The sequence below is a fragment of the Urocampus carinirostris genome, chromosome 3 (genome assembly GCF_059441175.1).
Source record: "Urocampus carinirostris isolate Australia breed hairy pipefish chromosome 3, RoL_Ucar_1.0, whole genome shotgun sequence".
Classification (NCBI taxonomy): domain Eukaryota; kingdom Metazoa; phylum Chordata; class Actinopteri; order Syngnathiformes; family Syngnathidae; genus Urocampus; species Urocampus carinirostris.
The window spans coordinates 60531766-60551949 of record NC_142351.1 but is presented as its reverse complement, the minus strand read 5'-3'; the positions used below and the strand labels follow the sequence as shown (position 1 = coordinate 60551949).

General features: G+C 45.1%; 2 protein-coding genes and 1 pseudogene across 4 annotated transcripts in view; 2 read left to right on the top strand and 1 right to left on the bottom strand.

Annotated features, from left to right (window-relative positions):
* The window catches only part of LOC148370296 (dedicator of cytokinesis protein 3-like), a 136199-nt gene that overhangs the window by 98283 nt on the left and 17732 nt on the right, over positions 1–20184 (top strand). For all 3 annotated transcript variants that reach the window (XM_088332781.1, XM_088332780.1, XM_088332779.1), the window contains exons 38-42: positions 560–708; positions 15765–15851; positions 15934–16038; positions 17195–17336; positions 18584–18750. In XM_088332781.1, coding sequence (XP_088188907.1) covers positions 560–708; positions 15765–15851; positions 15934–16038; positions 17195–17336; positions 18584–18750 — 650 coding nt within the window. The remainder of the gene's footprint in view (positions 1–559; positions 709–15764; positions 15852–15933; positions 16039–17194; positions 17337–18583; positions 18751–20184) is intronic.
* LOC148370298 (uncharacterized) lies at positions 5681–6634 on the top strand. Its single transcript, XM_088329666.1, has one exon. The coding sequence runs from the start codon at positions 5690–5692 to the stop codon at positions 6632–6634; it is 945 nt and encodes a 314-aa protein (XP_088185792.1). The 5' UTR covers positions 5681–5689.
* On the bottom strand, positions 10570–15418 carry LOC148370297 (zinc finger SWIM domain-containing protein 6 pseudogene; annotated as a pseudogene).

The following is a 20184-nucleotide window of genomic DNA, read 5'->3' as shown; positions in this document are numbered from 1 at the left end:
AGTAGGAAATGTTTATTAAACAATGGTAAAAGCTATAAGTGTACCTTTTTTTCTAATGAAAGCTAAGCGTTGAAGCTTTATTTTGATGTTTCGTATCCTTAAATAGCTAAAGAGTTACAGTTTCTGTAGGCCTTCGAGAATGAGTCAAAATGGCAAAAATTGTCTGGCACTGCCACTTCCCGTTCGAGAGACACGTCTGGCAATAATCAGGTGCTCTGTGGTCCAGAATTGAGGGCAATCGATTAAAACAAATGCAATGTAGTGTATTATATCACCCATATAACAAAGTCAAAAAGCTGTTGTTTGACTTTTTTTTTAATCTGTGCGGCTGAATTTGACCCCTTTGGTCCTTTATTCCGCAAAAAACAGTTGCCACGCTCCAGGCAGCTCCTGACAGCTGTTCACAAAAATATGAGCCAAATTATCTGTGAGGTAACAGCACGCTCTGCTGGCCAGACTGCTCGAGCTCTCTAAAATGTGTGTTTTTTTGTCATAGAATCCATACATGAGACAATAGTCCACATTTTCTTAGACTTGAACGGTGTATCCCTGTCGACAGAGGCCGCTTTCACCCTGCTACTCTACTGGGAGCTGCTCCGTTGGGAGGACCGGTCCCTCAGGGATTTTCTCCATTATCCCTGTCAGAACGAGTGGCAGCGCAAGGAGAACCTGAGTCGGAAAATCCTTCACTATTTCAACAAGGGCAAGGTGAGGCTGAATTGAGTTTTTTGTCCTCTTCACCCACAACTTGTGTGACTTTATAAAACAAAAACATTCTAAGCAATGTTTACATAACAGCGGTTAAACTGACAGTTGTAAGAATATAAACAAGCAAGCTTGGATTTATGTCATATTTTAATTTTCTACTTACTAGTATATCATAGAAAAGCTGAAATCACAAGCAATGCAGCGTTCAATATATGCGGTATACCTGTTGCATTTAATCTACCATTTTTTCCATTTACATGGCTTAAGTTTTCAGTATGACTCATGTATTTGTTAGGCAGTGATGTGCAGCTGTGATTTTAGTGTCTGGTGAGTTACAGTCAGATCTAAATAATGAGCCGACATCGTATTCATCAGTTAAATGACAAAGCAAGAAACCAATGTCTTAACTTTAGCAGTGGAAACACGTTTTATGGTCTTACCTGAACTTATGAATGAAGTCAATGCGCTGCTCCTTTTGAATAACAGCAAGAATAGACTGATATTCATCCATTATGAATAAAGACCATGCTTTGAGGAAAAAAATACAGGATGGCTTGACTTGCTCTTTGCTCTCTCTGTAACTAATTATATATTTTGGAAATGAGGTACGTGACGTGACAAAGTCAGAATCCTTGGTTTCACTGTTGCCCTCTGCCACCAGAAGAGAGAATTGCATGCTTAACTCTGCATCTGCACAGTAATATGTTACAAACTAATATTATTGATACTACTATTTATACAAGGCCAAAAATTAAGCATTTTTGAAAAATCCATCCATCATCTGCACCATGTATCCTCAGTAGGGTCGCGGGGTGCTGGAGCCCATTCCAGCTATCTTCGAGCAGTGGGCTGGGGACACCCTGAACTGGTTGCCATCCAGTCACAGGGCACCAAGAAATTTTGAAGTAAAATTTGAAAGACCTTGAACAATTAATCAATATAACTATTTTGAATATTTGTATTTTATTTTTCCATGGTGAGGCACGGACTCAACTGCCTCTCCTTTCTCTCACTGTTTTAGGGTTGTCAAAACATTTTTGTTTTCATTGTTCACATTTTTTATTATGCTTTGACGATATTTTGAATTTGGGTATAACTAAATTGATTTTGTACTTCTCTGATTGTTTTCCAGTAAAATCCTTTAAACTGAAATAAAGTTGTGCGAAGTTTACCATAAGTGTACCATTTCTATTTTAGTGTAAAAATATAGTGTAATAAGCTACTTTTTGCTAAGGGGTCTCATGAAGTAAATGATAAAAAGTGATAGAATATCAATTATCATTTAAGTTTTGCTAAGTTTTGAGAAAATCCATTGAGATTTAGGGGTGCAACTTGACCTGGAGATATTGAGCACAGTGAACTTTTATACAGTACTGCTGTTCTATAGGGGTATCGAACCAAAATTCTTTGGGCATTTGAGCATTTCTAAGAAAAAAACTTACAAGATTCTTTATTTCTTTGTCCTACTGACAAAATGAGCAGAAATTAATGAACATGTTCATGTAACCTTACCTGAGTTTTGTGCAGCAGAGATGGATTTTGGACAGGCACACTTTTAAAGTGTGAACACTTTATTGTTAAAAACAAGGGCCAATACTTTCTGACATGCATATAGAAACCAACAGTGGTTAACTTACAAACAACTCACAAGTCCTAAAAACAACATGAACTGAATTTCAATTTTAATTGCTCAGTCTGTGCAAGAGTCCACTCCCCTCAGCAACATCAAAAGGGAGAGAGAGAGAGAGAGAGAGAGAGAGAGAGAGAGAGAGAGAGAGAGATAAAATGCAACTTGAACTGAACATCACCAATGCGTCTCCCCCAGGATATGTCTTCCACCTACCACCCTCCTATTCAGCAGCAAATGTTTAGGTGTTTGCTGCAGTCATGTTCAATTACCCGCAGCACATTCTGTAGGTTTTTTTCCTTCCTGGCAACTGTGAAGAAGTCGGATGTGAGCTTGAGGCCACGCTTAGCATGGTCATTGACCACATTTGTTGCATGATCACAGCATTGGAAGCCAATTCCTGCACATCCAGTGACAAAAATGCTGGATCCATGTGCAGCTGGTGCCTCCCAAACCAGGAATCTGTATTGGCGAGATCGGCCAACCTAACGCTTGGCAAGAGGGTGGGTAACTCTGACTTGCCGAAGCCAGTGCCAAAGCGCTGCTGGATGACGAGCATGGGAAGATCAGCTGGCTTGTGCTCCAATATTGCACTGGCAAGTGCATGCTTGTCATCAATAGGCATTCTGCTGCTGAAGAGAGCCAGGGGTAGAATCTCACCTGTCATGTGCTAGCAATGCCTCTTCAATGCTTTCATTGGGGACTCTGCAATGCCTTCATCTACAGCTTTGTATGCCTGCAGGAGATGCTAGACCAGGGGTCAGCAACCTTTTTGGTGTGGAGTGCCGCTTTTTAATTTCCTTGTAAATCAATGTACCACACCAAGATTAATGACTCGCACAACCATTTTTTAATATCCATCAGAGCTGTAATTTTACACCAGTCCAAATACACATCATGGATATACATTAAAATCGTATAACTGACCATTTTATCTTACACTATTCTTGTTCAGGCGCAGCACGGCAGCGCAGTGGTTAGCGCGTATGAAGCATAGTTCTGAGGTCATGAGATCAAACTTCCTGTGTGGAGTTTGCCTGCTCTCCCCGTGCTTGCGTGGGTTTCCCCCGGGCACGCCGGTTTTTCTCCCACATTCCAAAAACATGCATGTCAGGCTAAATGGCCGGTCCAAATTGTCCCTAGGTGGGAATGAGAGAGTGAATTGTCTGTCCTTGTGTGCACTGCGACTGGCTGGCAACCAGTTCAGGGTGTCCCCTGCCCACTGCCTGAGATGGGCTTCGGCACCCCCGCGACCCTACTGACGATAAGTGGTTCAAAAAATGGATGGATAGATATTCTTGTTCATCAATAAACTAAAAAATGAATGTGAGCAACATGTGGAAAGGCCTGCAGACATCCATGACTTTGACTTCTTAACACAATAATCAACCAGAATCAACCATTCTTCATCAACTTTTAACTACAATCAAGAAACAAGTGATATGGGCAGCTACCATACCATTATTCATCAATGAAATCTTTGCTTAAGGTTAGCTAACTTCAGTGGTGCTGTTTTTAGCAGTGACAAAGGTTTTTAGAGTCTGTGTTTGTTTGCCGTACCTGGACACAGCGCGTTTTAATGTCGCTGCCTTGAATTCATGTTAATGCTTCGTCTCGTAATAAGGTTTAACATTTGATGTGCGAGGTACAAAAATCTCGAGGCATAATGCAAAAACATCACAGACATTATGTCGACAAAGCCTCAGTCATCTGTCCACGCCGGCTGAAAAGAACGATATTTTTTCGCTGGAGGAGCTAAATTATTCATTCATTTATCGCCCGCCGGTGTTTCTGTGACTGGGTCAAAACACGAATTTCTCCCCCTCTGCGGGTCGCCGTGCAGACACACACTTTCACACGGAGCAGAAGAGGAGGGGTACCGTAAAGCCTCTAAACAACACGGTGCACAACTGAAAATGTCTAAATTTCAGGTAAAAAAGCGCATGTAAAAAGAATTATCATTATTATTTTGCCGTGTGCTCGCATGCCACTGGTTAACCCCTCGCGTGCCACTGCGGGTACGCGTGTTATAGGTTGCCGACCCCTGTGCTAGACTGTGCCGTAGCATCTAGGTAGCATCTACAGCTTTCTCACAGGTCAGCTACCAAATTTGCATAGATGTGCGTGATGAAGTTGGCGAATGCACAAATTTTCGGTACCTGCTGCTCTGTGGTAATTGTGCCCTAGGGAAGCAATGTCACTGTTGCTCCATTTACACCAGCTTAAGAGTGTAGAACAGCTTGGTCATCCATCGTGCCCCGTGGAGCACTCCTGGTCGTTTGAAGGCCACTAGAGTCCACTCTTCACTATAAACATCCAGAAACATACGACACAGCTGCACAAACTAACAATAGTCACCTGTCTGTAGCCAATCACTTCTTTTGTGCACCTGAAAAGTTTAGTTTGTGACATGGCCAGTAATGGTTGCGCCATGTTTCCAGGAAATTAGCGACATATTGGTTGCTGAATTTTTGTGGAGGTAGTAGCTCAGGAGGTAGAGCGCTTGTCTTGGGATCAAGGGATCCCAGTTCGAATCCCGGCTTGTCCGTGTTACATGTCGAAGTGTCCTTGGGTAAGAACCCTAATACCCCCAATAAGCAGGTTAGCGTCTTACATGGCTGCAATACAAGGCCGCTATTGGGAAATATGAAGCACACTTTAAAGCGCTTTGGGAAGTCATTGACTTGAAAAGCGCTATATAAATGCAGATCATTTCAGATCATTTCATTGTAGTAACAAGTTCCAGTTCTTGCTCAGATGTGTGTACAAAATAACATCTGGTGAGCGTGATGACTCTAACTTTACCTCACCAATGTGGTGTCTGCACACAGACCAAAGCAGTGGTCGGCCCAGTGAGAGCTGCATGTGAATGCAGGCTTCTGTGAAAAGGCCAGTGTTTGATCCAGTGATGTCAAATGCCATGATGACAGCCTTGTCAGCACAGAACCATGAACACAATACTAAAATAAAATTTACAATGCATTTATTTAATATCTCTCAAATTTATCATCGGCTACTTCCTAGTTTTCTTCCTTGTTGTGCTTTTTTGCATTTATTTATATCTTTCAGGACAGTACTGTAACTTAATATAGTGTAATAATGGGATAAATCGTAAAGACTTTTCCGATGTCATCTAGTTCCCTACTGGTGTAGTCATTATATTGTGGATTTAGTCTTATAAATTAATTAAAAGTCTTTTTAGCGTCATTGGGCCTTCAGTTCTAAATATTATAAATACATCACTCTCCTCAGGTGTAGTTCCAGCAGCTTTTAAGTCCGAGGTGCGGAGAACTGCAATTAAGGTCTCATATACGTTTCCATGTTCAACGTGGGTAGGTAGGTAAATCCAGCATAATGTCTGTTGTCGAAGACACCGTCAAAACTGATAGCCTCCGAGCGAGCTTGGCTTCTTCTGTTCAGCCCTCAGAATGTTTTGGAAGTTGCAGTGGCGCATCAAACATAGCAAAAGGTGCAGCTAGGGTTGCCCTGGACTTGAATGGTTCATGTCCTGTTCCTGGCACCGCAGCTTCCCCAAAACACACCAGTGCAATGGATGCTCTGAGCCACTTTCACGGAACAGAGTCAATTTTCAAAGGGAATGAGTCAAGCATCAGTCGAAGAAACAGCTTCCATAACAACAAGCAAAATCAACAAATGAGAGTGGCGATGCGTCGCAACACATCAAACTTCAGTTTCAAGCATCCGAGCTCTGGTAAAAGAAGACGACGGGCAAACTCAGAAAGTGACTCCGTCCTGCCCACTAACTTCCTCCTTGGCGGTAACATTTTTGACCCATTGAACCTCAACAGCCTTCAGGATGAGGAAGTTAACAGAGCACTGAATGCAGAAACGCCAAAATCTTCGCCCTTGCCTGCAAAGAGTCGTGACCCTGTGGAGATCCTTATCCCCAGGGATATCACTGATCCCCTTAATCTAAACAGCTGCATAGGCGATAGCGTTTATCTGGTGTCCCCCCTAAAAAGTGTCGGAAGAAGGCGGCATCGTAACAGACATCACGGTGGCAGCTTTTCAACCCAGTTACACCTTTCAGACATTGGCAAAAATGAGGGTAAGACAGGAAACTCTGAATCACTTTCTGGTTTGGTATTACGCTCCTGTCTGGAAAGTTCAAAAGCCTCAGACAGAGTGTCTGGCGGCAAGGGGGAATCTTGTGACCACTCTGCTGACGATTCATCCAACTTTAAGGAGGAAGTTGCATCCATGTCTGCTGATGATTCTGCTTCATCAGTTCTGCTTGGGGCTAACCAACATGTAAGCAAACGCAAGAAGAGGACATGATGCGTGCATTGGAAGCTCTGGGACTGCAAGACATTGACCTGAAGTCATGTGAGGTTTCGCTGCAGTGTAAAGACAAGCTCCTTCATATCATCGAACAATTCGAGTCAATCTTTTCTCGCCATAAGATGGACTGTGGAGAGGCCAAAGAGTTTGTACATCGTATCCACCTTGTTGATGATAAGCCGTTCCGTCTACCCTACAGACGTATACCACCAAGTCAGTATGAAAAACTGAGGACGACTCTGAACGAGATGGAAGAGAAAGGAATTATTCAGAAGTCGACTAGCGACTATGCATCTGCGCTTGTTCTCATATGGAAGCGGAATGGAGAACTAAGGGTATGTACTGATTTCAGAAGGCTTAATGCAAGAACCATAAAGGATGCCTACCCACTACCGCATCAAGCTGATGCTTTGGCCGCACTTGGGGGAAATGCCTTTTTCTCCACAATGGATCTGACGTCAGGCTACTACAATGTCCCCTTGCACCCTGACGACAAAAAGTACACGGCATTCTCCTCACCATTCGGCCTTCACGAGTACAACCGGCTCCCTCAGGGACTTTGCAACAGCCCAGCAACATTTATGAGGATGATGATGTCAATATTTGGTGATCAGAATTTCATGAGCCTATTATGTTACCTCGACGATCTGATGGTGTTTGCCCCCACAGAGGAAGTTGCACTCCAACGCCTGCAGATGGTGTTTACTCGCCTTAAGGAACACAACCTCAAGCTCGCACCCAAAAAGTGTTTTTTCCTCAGACGGACTGTGAAATTTCTTGGGCATGTCATCAGTGAGGATGGAATTCGGACTGACCCCGAGAAAGTGAGAGCGATAAATGACGTACAAGTCACTGATCTAAGGGAGTCGGATGGCAAGACGCCATGCCCTAGTAAAATCAGATCTTTTCTAGGCATGGTGATGTATTTCCAAAGCTTCATTGAAGCATGTTCTGCGAAGGCAAAACCTCTGTTCAGGCTCACATCTGAATCTGGTGACAAGCATAAGCGCAAGAGAGCCCGCAAGAAAGGTCAAGTGAAGCTGACGCCTGCAGATTGGTCCGATGCATGCCAGAACGCCTTTGAAACACTGAAGCACGACCTCGTGACAGGTGTCACTCTGGCCCACCCAGATTTTGATGCGCAGTTTATTCTGGCTGTCGACGCATCCTTTGATGGGATTGGAGCAGTCCTGTCACAGCTGCCACCTGGTGGAAAAGTAGCCAGACCAGTCGCCTTTGCAAGTAAGACGCTCTCTCGCTCCCAGCTCAACTACCCTGCACACAGGCTCGAATTTCTTGCCTTGAAATGGGCGGTATGTGATAAATTCAGCCATTGGTTGAAAGGAAGACACTTTACCACGTGGACCGACAATAACCCACTTACATACATTTTGACCAAACCAAGACTTGATGCGTGTGAACAGCGGTGGGTAGCGAAGCTAGCTGCATACAATTTTGACCTGAAATACATTCCTGGACCAAAGAACATCGTAGCCGACGCTCTGAGCCGTGAGCCATTTGTACGGTCATGTGTGGGTCATCGCCTTGTTACCGAGCCCTATACTTCGCTCTTGGACCAAGTCAACAGGGTGAACAACAGTACTGTGCAAGAGGTGTTCAGAGTATCCAACAATTGTCACGCTGTTGTAGACGAGAGTTCTGTGACATCAGAAGAGGTTGCTGCTGTCTTCAGTGCTCAGTCCACTGGTGGCGTGGGTCAAGTGATGGGAACAGACGCCAACTTCAATCTTCTGCAGAAGGGAGATCAGTCAACGGCACTCCCACAGAGTCAGCTTGTTGGTTTACAAGAACAGGACAACACAATAAGCAGGACCATGTACTTTGTGCATAGACACAAGAGACCTACCAGGCGTGAGAGAGCTGTCGAGTCGCCTAGTGTGATGAAACTACTGAAGCATTGGAGCAGACTCACCATACAGAATGGCATGCTCTACAAAATAAGGAAAGATCCTCACATGGCCAAGAAAATCTTCCAGTTTGTGGTGCCTGATTCATTGAAACAGAAAGTCCTTCAAGGTTTACATGACTCAGCAGGTCACCAAGGCCAGAACCGTACTTTGTCTCTGGTGCGGCAACGATTCTTCTGGAATGGCATGGAACGTGATGTTGTGAATTATGTCAAATCCTGTCAGCGCTGTGTAGTAGGGAAAACACCGGAACCACACAACCGTGCACCACTCAAGAACATAGTCACCTCTGAGCCTATGGAGTTGGTCTGTATAGACTTTTGGACTGCTGAGCAAGAGAACAAGTCTGTAGATGTCCTGGTCGTAACTGATCATTTCTCCAAGATGGCGCACGCCTTCCCTTGCAGAAATCAAACCGCCAAACAAGTTGCTCGCCGTCTGTGGCAGGATTTCTTCCTTGTCTATGGTTTCCCACGGCGTATCCACTCTGATCAGGGAGCTAATTTTGAGAGCAAACTGATCAAAGAGCTTCTAGAGATGGCAGGGGTGCAGAAATCCCATACCACTCCGTACCACCCCATGGGAAATGGCATCGCAGAACGATTCAACCGAACATTGGGAGATATGATCAGAACCCTTCCCCCTCAGCCCAAAGCAAAGTGGCCACAAATGCTGCAGCAGCTCACATTCTGCTATAACTGCACAGAGCATGAGACAACAGGGTTTGCACCGTTTTACCTAGTGTTTGGTAGGATCCCTCGTCTCCCTGTCGATGTCATGTTTCAACATGCTAATACCAATGATGCTGTTGTCAGCTACTCTGACTTTGTACGCCATCTGAAGAAAGATCTACATGAAGCTGCTCAGATTGTACAGAGGAATACTCTCAGAGAACAGACTCGTCATGCCAAGCTGTACAACCGTAGGGCCAAAGGATCACCTCTCGTCGTGGGAGACCGGGTGTTGATCGCCAACAGAGGTGTCCCGGGGAAACGCAAAGTTGCAGACAAGTGGGAGTCAACCCCGTATGAAGTCATATCAGTCAAGCCTGATCTCAATGTCTACAGAGTCAAGGATTGTCTGACGGGCAAAGAGAAGGTAGTTCACAGGAATTTGCTGCTCTCTGTTAGCTTCTTGCCCTGTGAGGATGATCTGGCCAGCGAATCTGAACACTCAGAGTCTGACGCTGCTATGCATGGAAGTGATGTATGCCCTGATTTACCTGACGCGGTTGAAGACAGTGATGTCCGTACAGTAAACTGGGTGATACAGGCAGGTGAAGAGCAAGTTCATCCAGAAGTGAAGGATAACTCACTAGACAGCAGATCTGATGCCCAGTCCGACTCTCTCACAGATGATACATCCAGTCGAGGAAGTCAGCACATCCCCGAACAAGATGTTGACCATACTTCAAGTGACAATACGGAAAGCCCATCACAGTGCTCTGAAAACATGATCCCTTTGGGTATGGGTCTCCCAGACGAGACCCCATTGAACACTGACCATCTGGACGCAGACTCCCCTGATACTGACTGTTTAGACTTGACTGCCCCAAACCTTCAAGCTCAGGTTATTTGTGCTCAACCTAACCGTTATGGTCTTAGGGTCCGCCAGTCCATCAGGCCTCCTAGTCGTCTTATTTGTCAGATGAATGACCATGTGGTAGGTGACAATCATCTGTCCGCAATATCTGCAAGTTCCTAGTTTAAGTTCAGTAGAGATGCACTTTCAGTTTGAGTAACAAAGCTTGAGTAAGAAACAAGAATTGTGCCTATGTGAGCACTTACAACTACAGGAACAATGTTTGATATTTCAGAGATGTAACAGGCATCTTTGAGTCTGTGCTTAGTTAGGAGTTTGCTCGCCTCCTTTCTTTTCACACTCCTTTTTGGGAGAGTTTTAGAACTGACATGCACTTCAGTTTGTTCCTTGTAATACTGTACCAGTTTTCGTGTCCTCTTTTTCATCAGTATTTGCCTTTTTGGCATGTGATTTTTTTTCTTTTTAGTGTAGCACTCCCATATTTAGCAGAATTTCAGTCAGCATGGTGAAGGCCAAATCAGACTGCTGGGACTCAATGTGGCTCAGGATGGACCATCGGGGGTAGCGGGTGGCTACCACAGACAAAATGGTCTCTGTGATCTGCATCCCCATGGCTCTCAGTGCAACTTTGTAGGCAAGCTTGGTATCGTGAGGTAGCAGCGAGGTGAAAAGAAACTTGGCAAAAGCGTGCATGGGGAAGCTCTCTCGGTTAAGCGGCTCTCCCAGACCGCTGTAAGGCCCAGCTTCCAGCAAGATGGTGGCCTGCTTGCAGAAGATCCCGACCAGAACTTGGTCCATCTCCACCCGCTTGAGTTTGAGGAGCAGCTCCTCCTCGCTGCGGCACAACCTCTCCTGAGCGTACGCGCAGACCGGCATGACCCGCCGCTGCCCCAGCCCGATCAGAACCGCCTCCACCGCCAGCGCCAGCGGCGACTCGCCGCCGCTCGGCGGCGGGTCCGATTCCGTCTCGGTGAGGGTGCCGAAGAGGGTGCCCATCAGGTGCCCCGCCCAGCCCTCCGAGCCGGGCGAGAACGTCGTGCTTCTCTGGAGAACCTCTTCTTTGTTTGCGCAGTAGAAGAGGAACTGTTGGTGCTGTTTCCTCCGTAAGGCGTTGACAACGGTCACGGCAAGCCGCAGCGCCTCCTTGTGGTGGCCGTGAGCGCGCAGGGCTTCCACACGGGCGCACGCGGCGCGAGGATGCTCGTTCCAAAGAGGGAGACCGCGCTCGTCGAAGAGGTCCAGGTTCCTACGACCGGTGGCAGTGGAATAGTGCTTTTCTGTGAGGATGCGCAGCAGATGAGGGTCCTCCCAGTTGAGGTCGCAGGACTCAATAGCGCGTGTGAACACCGTGCGTGGAGGAGCTTCTGAGCCCAGGTCATTTCCCTCCGATTCCATAGCCCTGGACTGCTCGCAGCCCACGTACTCCGGGGGGCACACGTCCTCGGCGTTCCAGCTGCAGAGTTTCTCCAGCCAAGATGACTTCTGGGCGGCCTTGCAGCCGGGGTTCAGGACCACGCACATCCACAAAGCCCCCAGTTCGTCCCACAGTTGCCTGTACTCGCCAGACACGGGGGTCCCCAGTCGACGCCAAACCTTCGGCCAGGTATCCCTAATGAGCTGCTGGGTGATCAGCAGGAGCAAGCGTGGTCCGTTGGAGTCCCGTATCTTTAGCATCTCCCGCACCTTTTTGTGGAGAAGGTTGTGGTGCTTGACATAGTCTTGACTGGTCGCGTGCGAGACGAAATACTTGACCTGCTCCTCGTCCAAGTACCAGCGGTTTTCGTCCTCCACGCCCGCCCCGGCTGTGGGGTCTGGGGCACCGTGCACCTGGTTGATCTCAGAGTTCCGTTCCAGGATTTCGTCTGCCAGTTTCTGCACGGTGGGCAGCACCTCGGTGTGGTGCGCGGCGATCAGGTACTGGACCAGTTTCTGGAGCTGGTCCCGGTCCATGGAGAAGAGCGTCTCCGAGATGGGCAGGCGCAAGGGGACCCGCTCGGGATTACGCAGGCGGTAGAGTGCCAGCGCCACCACGTGGGCGCAGTAGAAAATGTCCTTTTTGCGGCAACTACACGCCACTTCTGTGATCTTGCAGCGGTCGAAGCTCAGGCTCACTTTGCAGAGAGGCCCCGCCGTTTCCAAGGGCGGGGCCGATTGGCGCACTGTGCCGCTCAGGTGGAAGCCCACTTGCAAGACGTTTTCCACGCAGCCGCTCTCCAGGAGGGCGACTCCGCGTTGGAAGGGCAACCGAGCCTGGTCTTCGTTCCCGGCTCCGTCGAGCTCCTCCGCCGTGGATGTCACTCAATTTCTTGCGTCTTAACCCTGAAAAGACCGAAATGTTAGTCATTGGTCCTTCTAAATGCCGTGACTTCTTCTCAAAAACTGCTGTGAACCTTGACAAATGTCACATCACACAGAGTGACTCAGTTAAAAATTTGGGTGTCATATTAGACCCTGATCTATCATTTGAGATGCATGTAAAGCAAATTACTAGAACTGCCTTCTTCCATCTTCGCAACATTGCTAAAATCCGTTCAATACTGTCTCAGTCTGATGCGGAAACAATAATTCATGCATTTGTTACCTCCCGTCTCGACTACTGTAATGCACTACTTTCCGGTCTCCCGAAGTCCAGAATCAAGTCTCTTCAGCTAGTACAAAATGCCGCAGCGAGGCGACTTGACTTGACTTGTTGCAATCACTAATATTGTTATTGGGCTGGGCCTGAGAATATCGTCAGACATTAGACTTGTCTGCGACACAGATTCAGATTCAGATTCAGATTCAGATCTACTTTATTGTCATTCTAGTACACGTGTATACAGAACGAAATGTCGATGCATCTGACCCCCACAGTTTCCTTGAATGTACAGATATAAATAAAGTTGTATTGTATTTTGGCTACGTATAGTATTTTACCATAGTGCCGATAGTGCAAGATGAGTAGCTAACCAGATGTGCAAAATGGGCAGTCAGGTTAACAAGTCAGGTACACAGTAACATTAACACTGTAACAATAACGCTGTAATTACAATAGTGCAGAGAGCAATGTGCAATGAGTGGCAAGCTATAAAAAACTGCCAGTAGTGCAAAAAGTCAGATTAGCAGCCGTTTAGATTTAAGTTAACTATATGGTAGATTGACCATTTAACAGTCTAATGGCCAGGGGGACTAGACTATTGCGGAGCCTGGTGGTCCTGCACCGCACACTGCAGAACCTCTTCCCAGAGGCTAGCAGAGTGAACAGTCCATGATGGGGGTGAGAGGGGTCCCCGGTAATGTTCTTAGCATGGGATAGGCAGCGCTTCTGGCCAATGTCCTGAATGGAGGGAAGTGTAGTCCCGATTATTTTCTCTGCTGTCCTCGTTACCCTCCTCACACTACCCCGGTCGGTAGCGCTGCAGCCTCCACACCACACAGAGATACAGCTGGTCAGGATACTCTCTATGGTGCCCCTGTAGAATGTGATGAGGGAGGGTGGGGGCAGGTCGGCTCTCCTCATCCTCCGCAGGAAGTACAGGCGCTGCTGTGCCCTCTTAACCAGTGATGCAGTGTTCACGGACCAGGTGAGTTTGTTTGTAATGTGCACCCCTAGGAACTTGATACTGCTGACAACCTCCACAGCCTTGTTGTTGATGCAAAGTTGGGCATGGTTGGGCTGGTTTTTCCTAAAGTCGACAATGATCTCTTTAGTTTTGTCAACATTCAGGACCAGGCTGTTGTCCCTGCACCAGCCCACCAACTGCTCCACCTCCTCTCTGTAGGCTAGGTCGTTGTCATCCCTGATGAGGCCCACCACTGTTGTGTCGTCAGCATACTTCACGATGTGGTTTGTGGCGGACCTAGGGACGCAGTCGTGTGTCATCAAGGTGAACAGCAAGGGGCTTAGGACGCAGCCTTGGGGGGAGCCCGTGCTGAGGTAGATGACATCTGAACTGTTCTGACCTATCCGCACTGATTGGGGTCTGTCACAGAGGAAGTCCAGCAGCCAGTTCCGCAGGGGGGTGTTGAAACCCAGGAGTCTCATTTTGTCTACCAGATGTTGTGGGATGATGGTGTTGAATGCTGAACTGAAGTCCAGGAACAGCATCCGCACATGGGTGTTCTTCTCCTCTAGATGTGTCAGGCTCAGGTGAAGCGCAGAGGAGATGGCATCCCTGGTGGAGCGGTTTGTCCTGTAGGCAAACTGAAAGGGGTCGAATGAGGAGGGGAGACTGGAGGTGATGTGCTCTTTAACCAGTCTCTCAAAGCACTTCATTATGATAGGAGTCAGTGCAACGGGCCGGTAATCGTTGAATGATAAGATCTGGGGTTTCTTTGACACTGGGATGATGTTGGCAAATTTGAAGCATGATGGTACTTTGGCTTGGTCTAGCGAGGTGTTGAAAATGTCTGTTAGTACACAAGCCAGCTGATCGGCGCACTCCCTAAGTACCCGCCCCGGAATGTTGTCCGGGCCTGGAGCCTTCCTTGTGTTGACCCTTCTCAGGGTCTTCCTCACGTCAGATGAGTCCAGGTGGAGTGCTCTTTCGTCCTGATTTGGAACCGCTTTCGCTGCAGTGGTGCCGTTTTGTGCCTCGAACCTTCCAAAGAATTTGTTGAGGTCATTCAGAAAGTCCATGCTAGTGTCCTGCACTGGGGCGGTGGTTGGCTTGTATTTGGTAATGGCCTGAATGCCTTTCCACATATCCCTGGTGTTGGTTTTATTGAGGAAACGTTCCTGGATTTTTTGACTGTACGTTCGCTTTGCTAGTCTGATAGCACGGTTCAGGTTAGCCCTCGCTGATCTCAGCGCCTCCATGTCAGAAAGGACAGGGGAACACTGTAATACAGTAAATGACTTTTATTCACTCAATGCCATAACGTAAAACAAGCATTGTCCCTGAGTGCCTTTTTCTTGTATTATTGAAACAAAAAAGGGTTTACCACTGCTCACCGGCAAGTATTAAGGCTCCGGGAAAGATTTTAGTATGATAAATCATTATTAGCTGGCATGAGTGGTTTTGACCAGATCTTTTCTATATCAAGGAAACCGCACCTCCTAGTGTTTTTTCCTGTGTTGTGAATGAGTGTGTGTAGACGGCTCCATATAGCGAGTATGCGTAGTGAAGTATTGTGGTGAGAGTCGGAGATATGAAACAGTAATAGGCAGTTAACTCTTTATGGAGCTTATCCCTTTAGAAAAAAAGATGACAAATTCCCATCGTCTACGTCTGGTTGGAGAGGGATGACGCTCAGTGCACACCTGCAGAAACACGGGAACAGGGAACGCAATTGACATGGTGACCAAAATGGCGCTGGAAAGTTCATGCATGGTTTATGCATAAGTTAATTGTTCTTGCAATAAAATGCTATCTTGCAAGCAAAATGCCTCTGTTTTCTCAGGAAATATGAGGGTTGAAGATTTCTTTGATTTGTCCCTTGTCTATATACCTACAAAACTTAATTTTCTGGTGGCCTTCAATAATGACTCAATATAGTAAAAATTGTCTGCCACTGGCTCTTCCAATTTGAGAAAAATGTCTTGCATTGAATGAGTTCAGCTTCCAATAGTTTTATTTTGTTTTCTAATCGTTTACACCTTTAATATTTCTCAGTCTCCCTACTCTTAATTCTGTCGACGTTAAAAAATTGAAATGTGCTTGCTTGTGTTCCTTCAGTGTTGGGAATACGGCATCTCTCTGTGTCGGGAGCTGGCTTTCCAGTATGAGACCTTATACGATTACCAGAGCCTCAGCTGGATTCGGGTAAGTCGAGTTGGTGCTCTCCAAACAAACACTCCGCTATGAATGATCACAAATGACTTTACTGTTATCAATACCTTGTCAGAAAATGGAGGCTGCCTACTACGATAACATTATTGAGCAGCAACGGATCGAACCCGAGTTTTTCCGAATGGGCTTCTACGGCAGGAAGTTTCCCTTCTTCCTCAGGGTAAGACTTTCATAGGATGAAAGGATGTCACAAACACTCACTTGGGGAAGAAATAGAGGAAGTGCTAGTCATGGAGCGAATCATAAATCTGCTCCAGGGCTCATTAGGTCCTGATGAATATTCATATGATACAATTTAATGCATGAGGTATTATAAAAGCAAACCTGGTAAAAACAAATGTCACGCATCATTTTAAAATGAGCTGAAAACAAAAAAAATAAATCATAATTTTTTCTGAATAGAAGTATTTTGCATTAAATCATTATTTAAATACTTAAATATATTCCTTTGTGACAAAAACAGCATATCATTTGCTAAAAACATATAATTTTAAGTTTATTGAGATTATTATTCACACTTTTTATATTTTTTTCTGAATGTCAAGCACCTTTATCTAAAATTGCCTACTTTTTTATCCTTTTGCCTTACATTAACATGAAACCTTTGCTAATGGATTTTTTTTAATCAAGTTTAATCAAAATTGTTTTTATTTGTCTCTGTAAAAAAAACTTTACAAACTTGTTTTCACAGGAGAGAGAAAGAAAACCATTATTAGTCCATCTAATTAATTTTAGACACTTTTTTTTTTAAACATGAATTTAACGATACATTAAATATTGACAGCTTTAGAAAATGATCGCTCTTTGAATAACTCATTAATAAACAGTTGGTCAGGAACGAGGACGGAATCTCAGACCCAATTGCGTTCGTTTTAAAGGAATCTTTATTGGAATGAGTTGTCAGCGCTTACTTTGGACGCCGGTGTTTGTCGGTCATCAGCAGCGTCGGACGGAATGGCAGTTACGTGACAAGTAGGCAGAATAGATACAGCTTTGCGGGCAGGTCAGTGGCCAGGGCAGGAGAGTAGATCGTAAACGTGGGACAGAAACAGGTCGAAACAGGAGGCAGGCAGAAATCAAGCAGGAGAAGTCTTTGGTACAGGTAATCTGGCGAAACACACGGAGAGACACAAGTACAGTCTGACACTCCCCTCTGGGTGCTGACAGCTTAAGAGGGGAGTGCCAGCCAATTAGAGAGTGCGCTCCTGCGCGCCAAACTATTGCCCCAGGTGTCTTCATTTTGGCAATCATTACACAGTTGAGGGACAATTTATATGATAAACAAATTATAAGACATTTTCTTCGCCTTTTCCCAGAATAAAGAATTTGTGTGCCGTGGTTATGACTACGAGCGGCTGGAGGACTTTCAGCAAAGGATGCTGGGAGAATTTCCGCAAGCCATCGCCATGCAACATCCCAACAACCCTGATGACACCATCCTGCAGAGTGATGCTCAGTGTATCCCACTAACTGCACCCAGGCCAAATGATGCGAGTTTCGCAATTTTCTGAAGTAGCGTGACAGCAGAATAAAATTGAGTTATGGCTAAGCCCCCCCCTCTTTCCTTACTTGGACAAACATTGAACATTCTGTGAAGAGCACAGTAGGAGACATTTTGCAGAATCTGAAATTCACCATAAACGCCTGACGTATGCATTGGAGGGTTGTATAAATGATTTAATTGAGAAGGTCAATAAAAAGCTTCAGCTTCAGGCAACAATGTACAGGTCATAATGTAAAAGTTATAAACCGTATCTCGTTTTCATCGCCATCTTAAACAACACGATAGAAAATTATCACTGTTTACCTAATTTGATGTCACTTGTAAAATAGTTTTTGTTATTGCTACTACCTTTTATGAATCTAAACCTAGCTTAAAGCTCTGTGCTGGCCTAGCTATATGTGTTCATATACACTAACAAGTTTGGTGTCATTGATCTGACACATTATTGAGATTAAATCCATGAGGAAAGGGGTTTTGCTACTATATTACTATTCTGTTCCTTTCTGTGGACCAGCTGCGGGTAAAGAAAATCTACGCTTTAACAGTTAAGGTTATTATGACTAGAGCCTTTTGGACAACGGCTAAAAATCATGTTTGATTTCTAACATACAAAAACTAGCACATAACAGGCCGTTGAACTCTCAGCAAACAATATGACGTGATGTACAACATAGTCAGGAGCTCACCTTAGCTAATGTCAGCCCAACGTTAGAGACATTAACAGTATAAATAACTTTATATTTCTCTCCAGAAAAGAGACAATACTGTATGTTGCCTAAAATTCGATGTTGACTTACCTTGGAACAGATGTAGACATCCTTATTAATGTTATCCACGTTGAGTTGGGGCTGTGGACGACTCGATTTAGAAAGGGTAAAAAATACACCCAATCACCCAGCCTCTCAGCATACCTCAAATCAGTTTCGTCTGTGCCCCAGTACCGCTGTTTGACCATTATACATTTTAAATTGCAAGAAAAAAACTGAACTGCATTCGAATGGACATGCCAGCAGAGAATGTCCGGTTGTATTGGCTTGGCTATGCGCACTGTGATTAACTTATTGTCTTCATGGGGGGGCTCAGCCATTCAAAATAAAATATCAAAACTTTTAGTTTCTGTAAAAGTCTCTCCACCCCTTTTCGAATGCCAGATTTTTGAAGCATCAAGTCACGTCAGCATGTTCCTTGACCCAGCTTGCAGATTTGCAGATCTACGCAGTGACTCCAGTGTCAGACATCTCCGATGTGCCTCAACTGGAGCGTGTGCCCGAGAGGATCAAAAGCTTCTACCGCATAAACAACGTCACCCGCTTCCACTATGACAGGCCTTTCCACAAGGGCCCTAAGGACCGCGAGAATGAGTTCAGGGTACGGTGAGGCGGGCGTTTGGAATTTCAATTGCGCTCTTCGTGAAACGGGGAAGGCTGCCGTTTATCGAATTGCGTCCCGAAGACCGTGACACCTCTGGGTAGGCGCGGAGCTAAACTTCATGCTGCAGTTTCTGACTGTAAATTGGTGCACTGGTCATCAAAAGAGCTACAAGACACCCATCTTCAAATCCCTGATGTCATGATGTGACTGGAAAAGTACAAGGACCTAATTACTTCAGGACAAAATGACAAACAAGCTGGAAAATATATTTGATAATGCATAATATTTAATCAGTATCCATTATTAAAAAAAAGAACGACATTTGCTAAATTGTAATTGAAACTAGATTCAATTTGGATATTTTCCAACTATTAGGGGAGATTCCAGGCTCCTCTGAATTAAATGTCAAAGTGTCTTTGGGCATGACACTGAACCCTTAGTGCCCCCAATAAGCTAGTAGGCTCCCTGCACGGCTGACTCCCCTATCGGTGTGTGAGTGTGTGTGTGTATGTGAATGGGTAAAGTGTGAAGTACAGTGTAAAGTGCTTTGGGAGGTCTTCAGTGACTGGTTAAAGTGCTATATAAATACAGTCCATTTACCATTTCTTAATTACACATATGAGAGACCACAAGTGACTTAAAAGACAGTGTGTATTATTTGACCTCTAGGATGTCACTGTATGGCAGTCGTGGGAAATCTAAGGTTTCGAGTCCGGCCTGCCGGGCAAAAATAGTAAAAGTATAATGTTAGAAAAGTAATATTAAAGTGCCAGTAACATATACATGCCAACACTACCGATTTGTGTGTAAGACTACCACTTTTCACTCCTGAAAAACGCCTACCGCTTTTTGAAAAAAAATTAAAGCTTTTTCAAATTCAAACAACAACAAAAAACTTGACTCGAGACCAGTATTTTAGTCTACTGCTGCTTTTTCTAGAAGTTAGACGGAGTCCCTGTGCATGACTAACTGCTCCAACATCAGCATTAAATTTTCGTTTTGGTAAAAGTTGGCCATTTACTGTTTTTTTTTGTTTTTTTTTTTAATATATTCTGGAGAAAAACAATGTTTCGCGCGTAATAGTAGAGTGTGTAATAAATCTACCACTTTTTAATGTCAAAAGGTTAGCATGTAGACTAAAAGAGTCATAAATTTCCCTCCAAAAATGGCAGACCTACACCACATTCAACAAACATTGTTGGTATAAAAACCATTTGTTCTCGCTACACAATTGGTGCCAGGACATGAAGTATACACCTTTTATTAAAAAATTGTCAACGAAAAAAAATGGAAAAGGGACGGAGCTCCCCCAAGATTGGAGAGGTGACATAAAGATCATGTGATGCATCTGGCGTCAAATAGGTTCTAAACGATTTCACGTAAGCGTGGTCCCTATTGAGTGAATTTAAGCTCATAAACGAGTTGTGCTCA

Excerpts from the sequence above, each read along its gene's own strand:
- LOC148370298 (XM_088329666.1), top strand. The coding sequence starts at position 5,690 with ATGTCTGTTGTCGAAGACACCGTCAAAACTGATAGCCTCCGAGCGAGC.